A 20,222-nucleotide genomic window follows, 5' to 3' on the forward strand; every position below is an offset into this window, starting at 1 on the left:
TGCTGCGGGGCTCTAAGGAGGCTTTCACACACAATTGGTTTGGAGTTAATTTACCACTTTTAGTTTGGTTAGTGTACACCAGTCAACTATCTGCGCACTAAACAACGCACCATGGTTCTCTCAAAAAGGGTGGTCACAGTCCGATTCCATTTGTTCAGTGATGCGGTTCGCGCTAGGTGAGAACGCAGTCTGGACCAAACACAGGAAAAGAACCAGAGGCGAGCTATATTATTGGTTGTTTGACTGCGATTGTTTGATGAAATTGATACATCATCGTAATTTCATATCCCAGGGATTTTGGCTACTGAATATTATAGCCTTTTCACTTCACAGTTAGAGCTGCTATTATGCTATTTCCTGTTATTCTTGGAAGGCCAAATTAATATGAAGCTTGGGATGCAAGTGATGCTTAATTTCATGAAAATCAGAAATGGATTTAACGTGAGCATTTCATGCAAAATAAACAAATTACTAGCATGAACACATTATTTTATTTAGGCCTTTTAGCTTGTTTGACATTTTGCAATGTGAAACCAACCGGACCAAATTGTGTGTGGGGGGGAAATACCATGTAACAAATAATCTTAACTGATTTGAACTATAGCTCAGAATTATGTGTGAAAACGCCATATGGTTGAGGCCAGACTGTATGTGGAGAATGGACAACATTTTGAATCGATGTATTTTGGTCCGTGTGTGACGTATAAAATGCCCTCTTTACCAATTGGCTGAAGGGGGGGGGGTCAATACATTCTTGGCCAATACTAATAATTGGCCAAGAATGCATATAGAGGAAACCACTGAAATTGTAAGGATATGGGCCGATCATCTCAGCTGTGGCTCCCATTGTGAAAGCATTTGAATTCACGAATACAGATCAAATTAACGGGCCAGTCTGACCTCACCTTAATGCTGCAATTGCTTTGGCAAATAGAAGAGAACCCAACAGTTTTAATTGCGTTCATCTAATACATTTTACTAGATTGGAGATGTATACATAGACAGGATTTCCTGTCAAAATGCCAAAAGTATGTTTGCTCACCTGCTGATGTTTTACATGTATGAAGTGTTGCTTGCTAAATGATAGTGGAGATGAGTTCTGACTATGTTGGTACCTTCAGCTTATTCAGAGGATAATGTTGCTCTAGTTACAGGGTGGATGGATGGTGACTTGTGTTAATAGAAGATCTATAGATACAACTCTTATGATAAAGACAATATATGCACAATTTGTTTCCTGAGATTTTGTGGTTGCTGGATAGGGGCTTAAAAAAATGTGTCAGTACTCTATAAAAGGTCATAGGGGGTGTTTTGATAGTCACTGTTTTCAGAAAGTAATACTTGATGTGGGGGAAAATAATCTCCACCCCAAAGTATTTTTTTTATACTGATTAACACACAGGAATTCACATCCTAAATGTTTCTGCTGTTACAATGGAAAACATTGAGATATTTGTATTTAACTTTTGTACAGAAACTTGCAGCAGATATTCCCACACAAAATATGAATATGTTTTTAGAGGGATGGAGAAATTAACGCCCATCTCCTATCACAGGTACTAACTAGCTACGCAAATTTGATGAACTAAAACTGAAATACACCACCAACTCGCTGTCACGTTAGGTCCGTATGGGGGAATGATTCAGCTGGTTATTAAACGTTTCGGCTAGCTAACCAACCAATCGGCTAGCCAGCGCGGTAAGCGAGAGCGTCTTTTTATCCACATCAAGCATAATATTTTGGGAGGAGGTATGGTAAAACATAAACGACTGATTCGTTCACGTCTGGTCGGGTGTGACTGTTGCCAGCCAGCTAGCGAATTGTGTGAACGGTTTGTGTATTGGTACGGATGCAGGGCAGGAGAGGACGGGCTTCTTGTGAGGCCTACTGCAGCCGGGCGCTAGATTTAACGGCGTGTTAAACCGTTTGAGGAATGAGGAAAATACTCGGCGGTTGAATCTCTCAACTTGTCATTGCTAGGATTAGCATAGCTTGTTAATTTGCTAGCTAGTTTACCACACATTTCGTTAGATACGTCTTATTTGCTATTGCCTTGAGTATTAGATGTGTGTTGACATCCTCAAAAGCAATATTGATTGAAATAGCTAGTTAGCCAGTTCCCCACTGTCACCCAGCTAGCTACCTAGCTGCTAACTAACCTCCTACCCGGACATTTGGGCTTAACGAGAATTTACTCTTGTTCTTTCGATGAGGTATGCAATACATATTTATTATTACAGTTTATCGAACTAACCGACTATTTTATCCATTAGCCAGTTAGCCCCGTTAGCTAGTGAACTCTCCCCTTTTTTATTAGCAAGCTAGCTAGCTAATAATTTCCTCACCGCAGTAGCTAGCCTGCTACAGTAATGTTAGCTAGCTAACAGTTGCCAAACTACCATTCGGTTGATGCTCTTTTCGTGTATGCTTTATTTGATAACGCCAGCTTTGTTTTGGATAGGAACATGCTTGTCTGGTGTTAGACTAGCTAGCTAATTTTGTTACGTTGAGTATGACCGCGGTATGTAGAGAGCGTCAATGTTAGCTAGATAGCTAACGTTAGTTGGCCGTTTACTCACGTTGTTGTTGAATGTAGTAACTTTGCTAACGTTAGTTAGCCAATTGCGACGTTCTCAGATTCTACGGTCTATTGGTGAACATTCATTGAAGTTTAAATGCTTTTAAAGCACTTTTCTTGACAGGTTAGAGACATTAAACTGGTAACGTGTGATATTTTTGACTAGTTCTGTGCGAGAATCTTTCGGCTATATTCAGTTATGTTGTAATGTAGATTAATATAGCTAATATATTAGTTAGCTTGTTCATCAAGATATTGTATCAGCAAGGTTTTCAAATGCTTGGAACCAGCTGAGCAAACCCCCCCGAATCCAGTCAATTGCAAACAGGTTGAGGGTAGCTGGCAACAATAGTCTTTCTGATTTGTCTGGGGTTTTGTCGTGAACCAAGCCTTAGAGAGAATGTGATAATGGCCCATGTTTGATAGTAGGTTGCTCAGAGATATACTGGTGGAAATGTGCCATGTTTCTCAACATTGTATTGATTGGAACTGTGTGGATGCGCAACTGTCCTTAGGCCTATACTTTTGAACCCACACTTGGCTGTCTTGCTCAGAAGCTGTGTCCAGACTGTTACCTAATTGTATAGGCTACATGATTTGAATCTGCACCACTGAGCAAATAGATTTTCTTAGATAGGCCCTCCTTGGCTGTTCTGTCTGTGTTCGATTTCAGAAAAATACATTTTCAATCCAGGACCATCCAAAAAATCTGCATTTTTAAACCTGTTTTTATATTCCTTTATTTATTTATTTTACTTCAATAGAGTGATCAGGGGTGTGCAACTATAATTTTCCTTAACAGAAAATGCATTATTGCAACACATTCGGCATAATTTAGCTTGATTTTCACAAGATGACAACAGAAGTGCAACGCTATTTGGCTCGCAGCCACACAAGTTTTTTAAATATTTATTTCACCTTTATTTAACCAGGTAGTCAAGCTGAGAACAAGTTCTCATTTACAATTGCGACCTGGCCAAGATAAAGCAAAGCAGTTCGACACATACAACGACACAGAGTTACACATGGAGTAAAACAAACATAGTCAATAATACAGTATAAACAAGTCTATATACGATGTGAGCAAATGAGGTGAGATAAGGGAGGTAAAGGCAACAAAAAAAAGGCCATGGTGGCAAAGTAAATACAATATAGCAAGTAAAACACTGGAATGGTAGATTTGCAATGGAAGAATGTGTAAAGTAGAAATAAAAATAATGGGGTGCAAAGGAGCAAAATAAATAAATAAATTAAATACAGTAGGGAAAGAGGTAGTTGTTTGGGCTAAATTATAAGTGGGCTATGTACAGGTGCAGTCATCTGTGAGCTGCTCTGACAGTTGGTGCTTAAAGCTAGTGAGGGAGAAGTGTTTCCAGTTTCAGAGATTTTTGTAGTTCGTTCCAGTCATTGGCAGCAGAGAACTGGAAGGAGAGGCGGCCAATGAAAGAATTGGTTTTGTGGGTGACTAGAGAGATATACCTGCTGGAGCGTGTGCTACAGGTGGGAGATGCTATGGTGACCAGCGAGCTGAGATAAGGGGGGACTTTACCTAGCAGGGTCTTGTAGATGACATGGAGCCAGTGGGTTTTGGCAACGAGTATGAAGCAAGGGCCAGCCAACGAGAGCGTACAGGTCGCAATGGTGGGTAGTATATGGGGCTTTGGTGACAAAACGGATTGCACTGTGATAGACTGCATCCAATTTGTTGAGTAGGGTATTGGAGGCTAATTTGTAAATGACATCGCCAAAGTCAAGGATTGGTAGGATGGTCAGTTTTACAAGGGTATGTTTGGCAGCATGAGTGAAGGATGCTTTGTTGCGAAATAGGAAGCCAATTCTAGATTTAACTTTGGATTAGGGATGTTTGATATGGATCTGGAAGGAGAGTTTACAGTCTAACCAGACACCTAGGTATTTGTAGTTGTCCACGTATTCTAAGTCAGAGCCGTCCAGAGTAGTGATGTTGGACAGGTGGGTAGGTGCGGGTAGCGATCGGTTGAAGAGCATGCATTTAGTTTTACTAGTATTTAAGAGCAATTGGAGGCCACGGAAGGAGAGTTGTATGGCATTGAAGCTTGCCTGGAGGGTTGTTAACAGTGTCCAAAGAAGGGACAGAAGTATACAGAATGGTGTTGTCTGCGTAGAGGTGGATCAGAGACTCACCAGCAGCAAGAGCGACCTCATTGATGTATACAGAGAAGAGTGTCGGTCCAAGAATTGAACCCTGTGGCACCCCCATAGAGACTGCCAGAGGTCCGGACAGCAGACCCTCCGATTTGACACACTGAACTCTATCAGAGAAGTAGTTGGTGAACCAGGCGAGGCAATCATTTGAGAAACCAAGGCTGTCGATTCTGCCGATGAGGATGTGGTGATTGACAGAGTCGAAAGCCTTGGCCAGATCAATGAATACGGCTGCACTGTAATGTTTATCGATGGCGGTTAAGATATTTTGTTTAGGACCTTGAGCGTGGCTGAGGTGCACCCATGACCAGCTCTGAAACCAGATTGCATAGCAGAGAAGGTATGGTGAGATTCGAAATGGTCGGTAATCTGTTTGTTGACTTGGCTTTCGAAGACCTTAGAAAGGCATGGTAGGATAGATATAGGTCTATAGCAGTTTGGGTCAAGAGTGTCCCCCCCCACCTTTGAAGAGGGGATGTCCGCAGCTGCTTTCCAATCTTTGGGAATCTCAGACGACACGAAAGAGAGGTTGAACAGGCTCGTAATAGGGGTGGCAACAATTTTGGCAGATAATTTTAGAAAGAAAGGGTCCAGATTGTCTAGCCCGGCTGATTTGTAGGGGTCCAGATTTTGCAGCTCTTTCAGAACATCAGCTGAATGGATTTGGGAGAAGGAGAAATGTGGAAGGCTTGGGCGAGTTGCTGTGGGGAGTGCAGTGCTGTTGACCGGGGTAGGAGTAGCCAGGTGGAAAGCATGGCCAGCCGTAGAAAAATGCTTATTGAAATTCTCAATTATGGTGGATTTATCAGTGGTGACAGTGTTTCCTATCTTCAGTGCAGTGGGCAGCTGGGAGGAGGTGTTCTTATTCTCCAATGACTTTACAGTGTCCCAGAACTTTTTTGAGTTAGTGTTGCAGGAAGCAAAAAAATGCTAGCCTTGGCTTTTCTAACTGCCTGTGTATAATGGTTTCTAGCTTCCCTGAACAGCTGCATATCACGGGGGGCTATTCGATGCTAATACAGAATGCCATAGGATGTTTTTGTGTTGGTTAAGGGCAGTCAGGTCTGGGGAGAACCAAGGGCTATATCTGTTCCTGGTTCAAAATTTCTTGAACGGGGCATGTTTATTTAAGATGGTTAGGAAGGCATTTAAAAAAAATATCCAGGCATCCTCTACTGACGGGATGAGATCAATATCCTTCCAGGATACCCCGGCCAGGTCGATTAGAAAGGTCTGCTCGCTGAAGTGTTTCAGGGAGCGTTTTACAGTGATGAGTGGAGGTCGTTTGACCGCTGACCCATTACGGATGCAGGCAATGAGGCAGTGATCGCTGAGATCTTGGTTGAAGACAGCAGAGGTGTATTTAGAGGGCAAGTTGGTTAGGATGATATCTATGAGGGTGCCCGTGTTTAAGGCTTTGGGGAGGTACCTGGTAGATTCATTGATAATTTGTGTGAGATTGAGGGCATCAAGTTTAGATTGTAGGATGGCTGGGGTGTTAAGCATGTTCCAGTTTAGGTCGCCTAGCAGCACGAGCTCTGAAGATAGATGGGGGGCAATCAGTTCACATATGGTGTCCAGAGCACAGCTGGGGCAGAGGGTGGTCTATAGCAGGCGGCAACGGTGAGAGACTTGTTTTTAGAGAGGTGGATTTTTAAAAGTAGAAGTTAAAATTGTTTGGGTACAGACCTGGATAGTAGGACAGAACTCTGCTGGCTATCTTTGCAGTAGATTGCAACTCCACCCCCTTTGGCAGATGGGAGTTCAGGTAACGTCGCGACGGAGTAGCCAGCCGGATAACTCCTTCGGGTAGATAACGTCGGCAGTCCAGTTGTGAAGGCCCGGTGGGGCTCCGTGTAGGCAGTAAAACGGGTCCGGATAGGTGACTGCAGCCCGGGAGTGATTGATGGAACTCTTCAGCTGGCTAGCTCCGGAATAATTGATGTTTGCTCCGGAATCGACGAAAGCCGATAGTCACACGCATAGCAGCTAGCTAGCTGTGAGATCCAGGTATGAATGTCCAGAGTTAGCGGTTGAAATCCAGGGTCATGGAGAGAAAAATTGGTCCGGTATGTTCCGTGCCGTGCCGCGCTGTGCCGTACAAAACTGGCGATAGATTTTCGAGCTAAAGGATAGCTGATGACCACAAACCGTAAATGAGCTTACATTGAAAAATGGCCATATTTCTGTTTATCATAAAAATGTAGCCAGCTACATTTCCTAACGTTTTGCTTGAAATTAATCTTGCATTTCACTTGAGGCTACACCAAGAAAAGCACCACAGAACAGTAGCTAGACATCAGCTGTCTGCTGATAAATCTCTTCCGATTGAAGTGCAACTGAAGTGTCAAATTAGTCTTCTGCAGAGCAGACATTACAATAAGAGGCGTTATAGATATGTTTACAAAATGCAGCAAGATATTTCTTATGCATTATATTTTTTCCCCATGGACAAACGCAGAATTCTGCATTAACACAACCCCTGGTTGGACAAGAGAAACCCATTTTTCATGGGAATGTTTTTTTGATTAGGGCCTAATTTCTAAATGTGTAGGTTAGGGTTAGACAAGTTTATTTTAAACTTCTCGCTATTCTCTCCCTTACAAGTGTTGAAAGGCTTGTACGGAAATTAGTGCCTTGACACAGGATAAAAAAAAAAAGTCTTTCATAATGCCTTTATCTTTATAATGTGAATGACTGTCTTTCTCCTGTTTTAGGCATTGTGAATGAAACATGCTGTTAAGTGGGTATTGCCAAATTACTTAACTGTAAGTGACACTTGTATATATTTTTTCTTCTTAAAAATACCCATTGCATAAGCTCCATTTTAGTCTGAAATTAATTAAACTTACCATCTACTATTTAACTTCTCATTTGTTGTTGCTAGACTAGATGTAAGGCCTACATTTGCAACTGTACACAACAGCACAATTTCCATGGAAACACACATGCATTGTTTTTCTACAGACTGCATGTTAATCTATTATGTTCTGCATTCCAACAGGTGCAACAGATAGAAGCTATTGACAATGAAGGTTGACAGAAGCAAGTTAAAGAAAACCCCCACTGAAGCTGTGAGTATGCATCTCAATGTTGTCTCTGTCTGTAGTCCCTGTTGGACCCGGGCCTGCACTCTACATCCTTTACAGTCTCCCCCTCCTCTCTTGCCCACTCTTCCTCACAGCCTGCGGACTGCAGGACGCTCATAGAGAAGCTTAAGGGATGCCGCGACGAGCAACTGCTGTTGGAGCTGCAGCACATCAAGACCTGGAATATTGGCAAGGTGAGCAGGAGGGAGAGGCACTTTACAAATTATTTGTTAATGTGACATTCATTATTTGTATTAGATCACAATGTCATTCATAGGCAGTACTTTACCTGATCAGGTAAATGTATAGAAATGTTTCAGATTTCTCAGAACCAATTTAAGGAACGTTTCAGGTTTCTCTGAACTGTTTTAAGCTTCCTCCTCGATTTAATATTAGGCGTTTTAGTCCAGGACCAGGCTTAATCTGGGTCTGGGAAACAAGCACTGTATTATATGACATGACCCTGAATTGGCGTCACTGGGGATATATCCCGTTCACCTGGGCTGTAGAACAAACTATCCTCTGACATGTAACAGCTATATTCATGACCTTTCTATCTGTAAAGTTCCACAACGTTTGTCTGCTGAACGTGGCCCAGGTGTTGATGCTGAATCAGCAGAATGTTAGCTCTATCTAAAGTGATTGCTTGAGTCCTCACCTGCCCATATGTTTTCCAGTGTGAGCTGTACCACTGGGTGGACCTGCTGGACCGTTTCGATGGTATCCTGTGTGACGCGGGCCAGACGGTGGAAAACATGTCCTGGCTGCTGGTGTGTGACCGGCCGGACAACGGGCAGCTCAAAGCCCTGCTGTTGGCCGTGCTCAACTTCACCGCCCTGCTCATCGAGTACAGCTTCTCCAGGCACCTTTACAGCTCTATAGAGGTAGGAGTAGGACTTCTCTCCAGTTGACACAATGACCAGGGACAGTAGGACCACTCTCCAGTTGACACAATGACCAGGGTCATGTTTAGTAGAGCATACTGAATATTAAACTGTGGACCACTTCTTATTGGACAAGTTCATGTTCAGGCTGCCTCCCCTTTTCACTTCCTTTAAACATTTTCTCCCTTCTGACACAACCCATTTGTTCACAATGACGTGGTTTCCTCTTCTGTTGTGTGGGTGAAGTGGGCCTCCCTGCTTAGCTTTGTTGGGACCCACCTGCCTAAAATAGTTTCACCTCTTGGTTTAAATTGACAGTTTTGCTGCCATAGAGTGTTGCTTTGGGGGCCTTTGTAAAATAATCCAGGAAACACATTGCAATAACGTGTCCTGGGTCAAGGTTAAATTAATAAACTGTTTCTTCCTCTCTGGGTGATGCATCTGTGACAAACCTAGGTCGAATGAGTCAGTCTTTCACTTTCTCTCCTCACAGCACTTGACCACCCTGTTAGCGTCATGTGACATGCAGGTGGTGCTGTCTGTGCTGAACCTCCTGTACGTGTTCAGTAAACGGTCCAACTACATCACCAGACTGGGCTCTGACAAGAGGACCCCTCTGCTGGCACGCCTCCAACATCTGGCTGAGGTACCGTACAGGTGGCAGAATGAGAACATGTTATCAGATATCCTGATGAAGACATGCTTGTTGATGCTTTTCTTCTGCATGTCCATGTTAAACCGACTAAACGTTGATAATCAGTGACCTAGCCGTTTGTTTTTGGCTTTCAGTCTTACAGGTTTTCAACATGCAAGCCACAGCTTATTTTGATGTTAGCACTTGGTGTTGTATTTCAAAACCAACTGGCCAACCGTATAGAGCAGTAGAGTAAAAATGATTCTCTGTTAATGTATTTGCCTTGATATTTAGCCTAGGTAATGAAGCGATTTGGATAGGTGGTCTGATGTGTGACGTTATCCCTGTAGAGTTGGGGAGGGAAGGAGAATGGCTTCGGTCTGGCCGAGTGCTGCAGGGACCTGCCTATGACGGTGAGGCTGAACCTTTATCATTGTCACAATCTGTAAAGGCTTGCGGTCTCCAGACAATCAGCTCATTTGCTTTGTAATGATTACATTTCCCATTATGACTGTCAAATGATACTGATGATGTTAGTTTCTATCACCCCCCCACAACTCACCTATCCTCTGTTTGCATCCTTCACCTGTCTCTTTCCCCCTCCTTCCACATCTCTTCTCTTGGCATCCCCCATCCCTGTAATGGTGACCTGAGCAGAAGTACCCTCCCAGTGCCACCACACTGCACTTTGAGTTCTATGCTGAACCTGGCCCTGAGGTCAAAGTGGAGAGGAAGGTAAAGACTGACACATATCCTTGTACTCTACCAGAAAACAAATATTAGTGGGCGACTAATGCATGTCCCTGGTCTTTAGTAAGGCATGTCTCGTTATGAGTGGATTTATTGACCATTTGTGAACTTTCTCTCTGCCTGACAGACCAGCAGTAACACATTACACTACATTCACATCGAACAGCTCGACAAGGTAAGGAACAAATGTTGTCTATTTTCTCAGAGCATTTAATGATTTAAATGAAGACTGAACAAAAGTAAATTTACCTTTTTTATTTGTTTAGGACTTCGCTGCTTTTCTTACATTGATCCTACATTGATATTAAAGAAACCAACCTATCCCCCAGGCCAAATTCAGATGTTCCTGATATTCTATGATGTCTTTCCAGATCTCTGAGAGTCCCAGTGAGATCATGGAGTCACTTACAGTGATGTATAACATCCCTAAAGACAAGCAGACCCTGCTGTTCACACACATCAGACTGGCCCATGGCTTCTCCAACCACAAGAAGAGACTGCAGGCCGTGCAGGCCAGGCTCCATGCCATCTCTATACTGGGTAAGAGGGAGGGAGGGAGGGAGTGTGTGCTGCCTGAATATAGTTCAAAAGAGGTTATAATTGATTGGATCTATGTAGAGTTTTATCTAGACTCTCAGACCGTCATTCACTGCCAATGACATGGTGCTTTTCTACAACCACCATTACAAGTTCTATGTTCAGTCGGTAATCAGTGCTTATGTCTCTGTGATGTTTACCTGTGTGTCCGAATTGTCTGTCTGATGCGTCAAATCCAATTTCCCCTCTGGAGATTAATGCAGTCAATTCATTTCATCCATTACATGTCGATCACTCTTTGAAGTGAGTTTGCGTGGTAGCTAATTGTATTGTGGGGTTCTTTCCCTCCACAGTGTACTCCAATGCACTCCAGGAGTCGGCCAACAGTATTCTCTACAACGGCTTGATAGAGGAGCTGGTAGATGTGCTACAGATTACAGACAAACAGCTTGTGGTAAGAAATTACATTCTTTCTCCTTTCCACTCTATCCTGCTGTCCTCTGCCCCCTAATGGGGTGGTGGGTCTGTGTCACATACCAATAGTAGGTGTGAAATTGGAGCCAATATTGTGACTGCTATCATGTCATATTATAGACTAGTATCAGATGTCACTGGATTGTAGTTAATGTAACTGATACAAGACCGTGATCATTACAATATGATTGCAATGTGGTTTGTGGTCAGATTTGACAATACAATCATGATTGTCTTGGCATTGTATATGTACCTAAAGAGTTTCCACAGTCATGGACAATCCTGGAAATAATGATATCTTGCAAGTCCAGGACAACATACCCTTTGGCCTATATGTAATCCTCTATGCAGTTCTCTAGTTTCATGAATACCCTGTCTCTTTCCTCAGGACATAAAGGCAGCGTCTTTACGCACCTTAACATCCATAGTGCACCTGGAGAGGACGCCCAAGCTGTCCAACATCATCGACTGCACCGGCACAGCCTCCTACCATGGCTTCCTGCCTGTGCTGGTGCGCAACTGCATACAGGCCATGATCGGTGAGTGGTCTAGCTGAGTGGTCTATCGATTTGAACTTGGACCGATTTTGATGCCAGTCCAATGAGAACACAAGCCTTTACATTTTAGCCATTTTATCAGACACTCTTATCCAGAGCCACTTAGTTAGACAGGTGCAAACAATGGAGTAACACATCTTCAGAGTTGGTGTTATGGTCAGATATGAATGACTGTTGTACTACGTTCTGAAAAAAACCTCTTAAGAACTATTCTTCAAGACAAGATGGATGTTTTGGTCTCCTGTCACTATGCCTGTCTGTGTGACTGAGTAGAATCCAGTGGAGGCTGATGGACCCAGCTCTAGGAAGCAAGGCTTCCGAAACAAATGGGCAACTGCACTGAAAGGCCTGCAACAAAAATAATTAATTGAGGTGACCGTTGAACAGAGTTCAATATCCCTGACTGTGCCTCTAACCGGTGGGTGTTTGTCTCCTCAGACCCTCTGATGGAGCCGTACCCACACCAGTTTGCCACTGCTTTGTTCTCCTTCCTCTACCACCTGGCCAGCTACGACGCTGGGGGGGAGGCCCTGGTCTCCTGTGGGATGATGGAAGCCCTGCTCAAGGTAAAGAAACACACTGTCACCTCTGACCATGTGTCTACTCACCCTTTTTTATTCTGCTAAGCCGGCCTGGTTTCACTATGTACGTATGCTGCGCAGGTGTCTGACAATTTGAATGATCTGTTGATCGCCCACAGAGTCTGTGTATGTCCAGTCCAGCATACTCACTTGCTCTGCATAAAGGCTGAACAGATCTAAATATATCCTTCCTGCTTATGGTCCCCATAGGTACGCCAATTAAGCCCCCTTCTGCTCTAAAAGGCTCCATGTAGAGGAGCTTAATTGTTTTCTAAGATAAGAATAGGCTTGTTCTGGGAGTCTGATCCATAGTGTTTGTATGCGCACAGTCTCAGCTCCCTCTCCCCTCCCTTACTCCCTTCCTCTGTAGGTGATCAAGTTCCTGGGGGACGAGCAGGACCAGATCACGTTTGTCACTCGTGCAGTTCGAGTGGTGGACCTCATTACCAACCTGGACATGGCAGCCTTCCAGTCACATACCGGCCTTACCATCTTCATCAGCAGGCTGGAGGTAGGGTCCTTTACACACACATACCCCTAACACACCTACCATTCTAGATACAGTGCAGGCTCCTCTGCCTATCTCTGTTGCCCCCAGCCAAAACGCTTTTATTAGTTTAAATTGACATGTTGGTGCCAGAGGGCTTGGAAGTGGCTTTTGGGGGCCTTTGTGACCCACTTGGGAAATAATAAATGTGTTGCATAAATAACCTGAGTGGGTGACGACGCACCTCACTGCCTGGGACCTGATGCAGCACTCTAGGGGCTCTGTACTCGGCTCAGTCTCTGCTGGAACACCCATCTGCCAAAGTCCTGAACTCTTTCCCTCTCTCTCGCTCCCCCTCTTTCACTCTCTGTCTCTCTGTGCAGCATGAGGTGGACCTGTCTAGAAAAGAGTGTCCTTTTGTCATCAAGCCAAAGATCCAGAGACCCAACTCTACAGTGGAATCTGAGGACATGGACACGGACATGGATGGCCAGTCAGAAAGCTGTAGGCTCCTTTTTATTTTCTATTGTCAATCAGTGGTTCCATACATTGGGCTATAGGCCTACATTTAGTTGGAAGAGACCATATGAATTGATCAACATGGTTATAAGGTGTTAGTCTAAAATTGGTACCATGTTTTGGTCAGTCAATATAGATCATTTGTTTGACTTTTGTTGAGGGTTAAATGGTATGTGGAGGTACTGTCCAGTAATTGTTCTATAATAGTTAGCTAGCTATGTATTGTGTTACGGTCATTACCTGCAAACTAATCAATTCCCAAAACTAGAATGTAAGAAGTTAAATAGCTTCCATTTTCCCACGTTTTCCTTGCCTTTGTTATGGGTGATAATATAGATCCAGTGTTGGCTGTTGTGGTATGGCTGGGGTCTTATGGCGTTGTGGCTGGGTGTGGTGGTGTTATACTTGAGATCTAAAAAGAACTGGAGACTGTGTCCAGGATGTCCGACTGTTGTTTTCAAGGTAATCTACTCAGGTTCGCGGAATGCTGATTCATGGACTCTATCGTGCTTAAATCTGGTTTACATGGATCAACATGACATGCGCACAAGGAGCAATGCTGACATCATCCAAAAACATGGCAGACACTGGATGAATATAAACTCAGGCAAAAAAAGAATTGTCCCTTTTTTAGGACCCTGTCTTTCAAAGATAATTTGTAAAAATCCAAATAACTTCACAGATCTTCATTGTAAAGTGTTCCCATGCATGTTCAATGATCCATAAACAATTAATGCACTTGTGGAACGGTCGTTAAGACAGTAACAGCTTACAGACGGTAGGCAATTAAGGTCACAGTTATGAAAAAAAGAAAGATGCCCAGGGTCCATGCTCATCTGTGTGAACGTGCCTTTGGCATGCTGCAAGGAAGCATGGGGACTGCAGATGTGGCCAGGGTCCATGCTCATCTGTGTGAACGTGCCTTAGGCATGCTGCAAGAAAGCATGGGGACTGCAGATGTGCCCAGGGTCCATGCTCATCTGTGTGAACGTGCCTTTGGCATGCTGCAAGGAAGCATGAGGACTGCAGATGTGCCCAGGGTCCATGCTCATCTGTGTGAATGTGCCTTTGGCATGCTGCAAGGAAGCATGGGGACTGCACATGTGGCCAGGGTCCATACTCATCTGTGTGAACGTGCCTTAGGCATGCTGCAAGGAGGCATGAGGCTCACTGACGTGCCTTTGGCATGCTGCAGATGTGGTCAGGGTCCATGCTCATCTGTGTGAACGTGCCTTTGGCATGCTGCAAGGAAGCATGGGGACTGCAGATGTGGCCAGGGTCCTTGCTCATCTGTGTGAACGTGCCTTAGGCATGCTGCAAGGAAGCATGGGGACTGCAGATGTGGCCAGGGTCCATGCTCATCTGTGTGAACGTGCCTTAGGCATGCTGCAAGGAAGCATGGGGACTGCAGATGTGGCCAGGGTCCCTGCTCATCTGTGTGAACGTGCCTTTGGCCTGCTGCAAGGAAGCATGGGGACTGCAGATGTGGCCACGGCAATAAATTGCAATGTCCGTACTGTGAGACGCCTAAGACAGGGAGACAGGATGAACAGCTGATCGTCCTCGCAGTGGCAGGCCACAGGATCGGTACATCCGAATATAACACACCTGAGGTACAGGATGGGAACAACAACTGCCCGAGTTAGACCAGGAATGCACAGTCCCTCCATCAGTGCGCAGACTCTCCGCAATAGACTGAGAGAGGCTGGACTGAGGGCTTGTAGGCCTGTTGTAAGGCATGTCCTCACGAGACATCACCAGCAACAACGTTGCTTATGGGCACAAACTCACTGTTGCTGGACCAGATAGGACAGGCAAACAGTGCTCTTCACTTACGAGTCTCATCAGCGGTCATGGTTGGATTCTCATTTATCGTCGAAGGAATAAGCGTTACACAGAGGCCTGTACTCTGGAGCGGGATTGAGGTGGAGGGTCCGTCATGGTCTGGGGCGCTGTCACAACATCATCGGACTGAGCTTGTTGTCATTGCAGGCAATCTCAACGCTGTGCGTTACAGGGAAGGCATCCTCTTCCCTCATGTGGTACCCTTCCTGCAGGCTCATCCTGACATGACCCTCCAACATGACAATGCAACCAGCCATACTGCTTGTTCCGTGCATGATTGCCTGCAAGGCAGGAATGTCAGTGTTCTGCCATGGCCAGCGAAGAGCCATGATCTCAATCCCATTGAGCACGTCTGGGACCTGTTGGATCGGAGGGTAAGGTCTAGGGCCATTCCCCCCAGAAATGTCTGGGAACTTGCAGGTGCCTTTGTGGAAGAGTGGGGTAACATCTCACAGCAAGAACTAGCAAATCTGATGCAGTCCATGAGGAGGAGATGCACTGCAGTACTTAATACAGCTGGTGGCCACACTACATACTAAGTTTTGTTAGTCACATGTCTGTGGAACTTGTTCAGTTTGTCTCAGTTGTTGAATCTTATGTTCATACAAATATTTACACGTGAAGTTGGCTGAAAATAAACGCAGTTGACAGTGAGGACGTTTCTTGTTGTTTAGAATTTTTTCAGTGTTGAATAAGAAAAAAATCGGCCTCAGCGACAATTATTGGAGTAATTTAATGGATGTTTTGTGCACAAAGGTGATGACTGTCTTTTTAGTAATTTTTCTATCTGACTTATCTTTGGTAAATGGTCTTTCTGGGCCGGGCGGCAGTATAAACATAAGGATGTAGATTTGATCAGTCATGCTTATCGGTCTATAGGTTCATTTGCATAATTTTGTGGAATTATGGTCATGTATCTTATCACGCCCACAGCATACATGAATATCCTATCAGACAGAGCCAGAGTAACTCCTCACTGGAGTGAAACGTGCTTTTGTAAGCCCAGTCATTGAGCAACCTATAACTATTCTAAATGCAATTGCCTTTGATGGCAATGATTGAAAAGGAAAAATTTTCTCAATTTAACTCGTAATTAAAGTGCGCCTCCCATTTGCCATACGAGTACATAGGCTATAGTCAACGGTAGGCAGGCTATCAGCGCATCACCCACCACTTTGCAATGTGAGCTTGAGGCAGGAATTATCTGAAAGCTTGTCAACCAGAATTTCTCTCCTGTTCTGTTGGTTATCATATCAACTTTCTTTCGCTGTCCAGAAGCCCAGGGCACAATCCTTGTCATGTTAGCAACCAATCCTAGTCATGTTAGCAACCAATCCAAGTCCACTTCTGTCACATCTGCTCACATTAGGTTTAGAAAAGTATTTTTCCAGGGAATTGCGTTGTTTGATTGACTTACCTGCTTCATTACCGAAGTTACAGTCAAAATGCTATAACCTATAATTGAGCACGTAAGACGATTGGCTTGCTATTGTTACATGTTTTCAATAAGCTCTTGAAGAAAAATGCCCGGTCTTTCTATGCATAGTATCATAGAGGGAGAGGCGAACTAAGAGCTTTCACTCACCAAAATCTGTCCAAAACAAGCCCAATGTGTTTTTCTGTCGCCTGCCTTCCAAAACAAGCCCAATGTGTTTCTACATCGCCTGCCTTCCAAAACAAGCCCAATGTTTTTCTGTCGCCTGCCTTCCAAAACAAGCCCAATGTGTTTCTACATCGCCTGCCTTCCAAAACAAGCCCAATGTGTTTCTACATCGCCTGCCTTCCAAAACAAGCCCAATGTGTTTCTACATCGCCTGCCTTCCAAAACAAGCCCAATGTGTTTCTACATCGCCTGCCTTCCAAAACAAGCCCAATGTGTTTCTACATCGCCTGCCTTCCAAAACAAGCCCAATGTGTTTCTACATCGCCTGCCTTCCAAAACAAGCCCGATGTGTGTTTCTGTCGCCTGCCTTCCAAAACAAGCCCAATGTGTTTCTGTCGCCTGCCTTCCAGCCTTGGGATGACTACCATTGCTAGGGCGGGGAGAAATAACAATCTCATTATATACAGATCTCTGATAGTATTTTCTGTTGGTCACGTCATTTTACTGTTTATACATAATTTTTATACATAGTTTGTTAACCGGTTAGAGTGTCAGTTGGTTGACAGCAAAATTGACTAATGTACATCCCTATGCAGTACCGAGGCAAAATTGTCGAAGCAGTTGAAACCATGCTTCTCGACTGGAACCTTGACCCCTCTGGTGTGGTGGCTGTGGTGTGGATGTTGGCTGTGTCTTGGTGACTGTTGGCTGTGGTGTGGATGTTGGCTGTGTTGTGGCAATGGTGGGGTGGTGGTGTGGCTGTTAGCTGTGTTGTGGTTGCTAAAACTGTGTCCTCTTAAGTGTCAGAAGAGAGGATGGAGAGCAGCCCTGGTCCCTCAACGTCCTCTGGCTCCAGACCTGATACAGACCACCGAGCGCAGAGCAGCACTGCCAGCACACCCCGCACAGGTACACACTCGCATAGCAACGCACATAAACAAACATTCTCAGCTTAGAATATCACACGCTCAGTCAAACACACACACACACAGGAGCTCACACTCCTATGTGTTCCATCTCCCATGTGTTCTCTCCCTCCAGGCCTGCAGTGTATTCCCCAGAGAGCAGCTCTGCTGAAGTCAATGCTAAACTTCTTGAAGAAAGCCATCCAGGACCCTGCCTTCTCTGATGGCATCCGTCACGGTGAGTGAGCTTTGATAACCACACTCTAAAAAGCATGAACAATAGAGATACGCAAAACTTAAGCTACCTGAGGGGAACTGGTCTTACATGATCAGATGGGTTAAGGTTGTAAGGCTTATAATAGGTACTGGGGCTTCAACAAAACAATGATGGGAAAATGTTGAATGAATTCCCCCTGGGCGTAGCCCGACTAACCTCCTGGTCTCTGTATGGCCTCTCTTCTCCAGTCATGGACGGGTCTTTGCCTACCTCACTCAAGCACATTATCAGTAATGCAGAGTACTATGGACCTTCCCTTTTCCTACTGGGTGAGTACTCGAGTCACACAACATGCTTCAGAGGAATCTACCATGACATGCATTATAATGTGTAGTATGTTTACTAATATCACTTGATCATTGAGAAAGTTCTGTGTAGTCCATCAAAACATACATTATGCCATATTGATTAGTGTCTTTTTTTCCCCCTCTGATTTTAAACATATTTCTCTCGTTTCCCTCCCTCCCTCCCTCCCCCTTCCACAGCGACGGAGGTGGTGACAGTGTTTGTGTTCCAGGAGCCATCTCTGCTCTCCTCCCTGCAGGATAATGGCTTGACTGACGTCATGCTGCATGCCCTGCTAATCAAAGACGTGAGTCCCACAGCACTCATTTCCTCTCGGCTCACCCTGCATTCAGACCACTCCATAGTTGTCGATGCAGGTTGGGCTTTGATAAGTGCGAGGGAAAGTTTGTTGTTGGTGTCTGAATGCGAGGTCACTCTTTCTCTCTTTCTTCTCAATCTTTTCTCTACCTCTTCAGTCGCTCAGCGGACCCCCTCTCATTTCTCTCACTGCTCACACTCATCTCCCTCTTGTCCTCTCCTGCACATTTGACATGTTTAAATGTCCCGTTTTCTTTTTCAGCAGGGTCATACATTAACACCGGTGTAGCCAGTGGATGTAGAGCCTACACTGCCTCGTCTTCATCTTGTCCTCCATCTCCTCTGTCACACAGCATTGCATTAAACAGTCATTCTCCCTCCTTGGTTTCACCGCTTCCCTTCCTCCCTCACTCTTTCCTTCTGTTTTCCCCCTGCTTCTGATTGCCTTTACGTTTTGATTCCCTATGCCCTACCCTCACCCTCTCTTCCCCTCACCCTCTCTTCCCCTCACCCTCTCTTCCCCTCACCCTCTCTTCCCCTCACCCTCTCTTCCCCTCACCCTCTCTTCCCCTCACCCTCTCTTCCCCTCACCCCCTCTTCCCCTCACCCCCTCTTCCCCTCCCTCCCCTCTTCCCCTCACCCCCTCTTCCCCTCACCCCTCTTCCCCTCACCCCCTCTTCCCCTCACCCCTCTTCCCCTTCCCCTCACCCCCTCCCCTCTTTCCCCTCACCCTCCTTTCCTCCCTCCCCAGTCCCCTTCCTCCCAGTTGTTCCCTACCCTCGCCACTCTGTCTCTCACTCGCTCTCTCTCTTCCTCCCCTTTTTCTCTCTTTCTCCCTTTTCTCTCTCTCACAGTCTCTCTCTCTGCAGGTCCCGGCTACCCGGGAGGTGCTTGGTTCTCTCCCTAACGTGTTCAGTGCCTTGTGCCTGAATGCGCGAGGCCTGCACTCCTTCGTCCAATGCCAGCCCTTTGAACGCCTTTTCAAGGTGCTGTTGTCACCTGACTACTTGCCTGCCATGAGACGACGCCGCAGCTCTGACCCTCTGGGTGAGTTGGGCGCGCGCGTGTGTGTGTGTGTGTGTGTGTGTGTGTGTGTGTGTGTGTGATTGCAATCTAGTATGGCGAGAGAGGTGTGTTAACTTAAAGGAAGCTAGTATATTGGGACACAATTCACTCTGTTGAAAAATAGGTGTTTGTTATAGGAATGTTGGGTTGTAATTTGAAATACCTGCTACACTAGAAGTTAATGGTTACATGTATGAGGAATGTATATTGTAATGGAGGTTGGATAAGAGCCAGGGGCTTGTAGAGTTACTAATTAGGGGAAAAAGACAATCACATAGTTGTGGCCACAGGTAAGTGTGGATTAGTGAGGAATGGGGACTGTGATAAGTCACGTGAAGGGAGAAGGAACAGTTTAATACCCACATCACTTAACTTCCTGCCTAGCTACAAAGATGTAGTGTTTAGAGGTAAGGGAGACTGCCTAAAGGGGGGTTTAAATACTGGTGCTGGTGGAAACATGTCTGTCTTTTCAGCTGTTTGACTCAGTGGGTGAATTAACTTGGTTTGAGCTTTAGCTAGTTGTGCGTTAGTTTTTACTCTGTTTATTTAGAACCTAACAATACTGAACAAAAATATAAATGTAACCGTTTCAAAGATTTTGCTGAGTTACAGTTCAAATAAGGAAATCAGTCAATTGAAATAAATGCAT

At 44.9% G+C, this 20,222-nt stretch overlaps 1 protein-coding gene across 1 annotated transcript in view; it reads left to right on the top strand.

Moving 5' to 3' along the window:
• The window catches only part of LOC135559289 (E3 ubiquitin-protein ligase HUWE1-like), an 83,746-nt gene that overhangs the window by 2,790 nt on the left and 60,734 nt on the right, over positions 1 to 20,222 (top strand). Inside the window, 19 exon segments of the mRNA XM_064993481.1 lie at positions 7,481 to 7,531; positions 7,768 to 7,837; positions 7,948 to 8,046; positions 8,530 to 8,736; positions 9,230 to 9,382; positions 9,721 to 9,783; positions 10,028 to 10,105; positions 10,248 to 10,295; positions 10,492 to 10,660; positions 11,011 to 11,111; positions 11,520 to 11,670; positions 12,127 to 12,254; positions 12,640 to 12,780; positions 13,140 to 13,260; positions 17,525 to 17,632; positions 17,765 to 17,866; positions 18,094 to 18,174; positions 18,391 to 18,497; positions 19,378 to 19,555. Of these exon segments, the coding sequence (XP_064849553.1) occupies positions 7,793 to 7,837; positions 7,948 to 8,046; positions 8,530 to 8,736; positions 9,230 to 9,382; positions 9,721 to 9,783; positions 10,028 to 10,105; positions 10,248 to 10,295; positions 10,492 to 10,660; positions 11,011 to 11,111; positions 11,520 to 11,670; positions 12,127 to 12,254; positions 12,640 to 12,780; positions 13,140 to 13,260; positions 17,525 to 17,632; positions 17,765 to 17,866; positions 18,094 to 18,174; positions 18,391 to 18,497; positions 19,378 to 19,555 (2,080 nt within the window). The 5' untranslated portion in view covers positions 7,481 to 7,531; positions 7,768 to 7,792.

This window comes from Oncorhynchus masou, chromosome 18 (genome assembly GCF_036934945.1).
Source record: "Oncorhynchus masou masou isolate Uvic2021 chromosome 18, UVic_Omas_1.1, whole genome shotgun sequence".
NCBI lineage: Eukaryota > Metazoa > Chordata > Actinopteri > Salmoniformes > Salmonidae > Oncorhynchus > Oncorhynchus masou.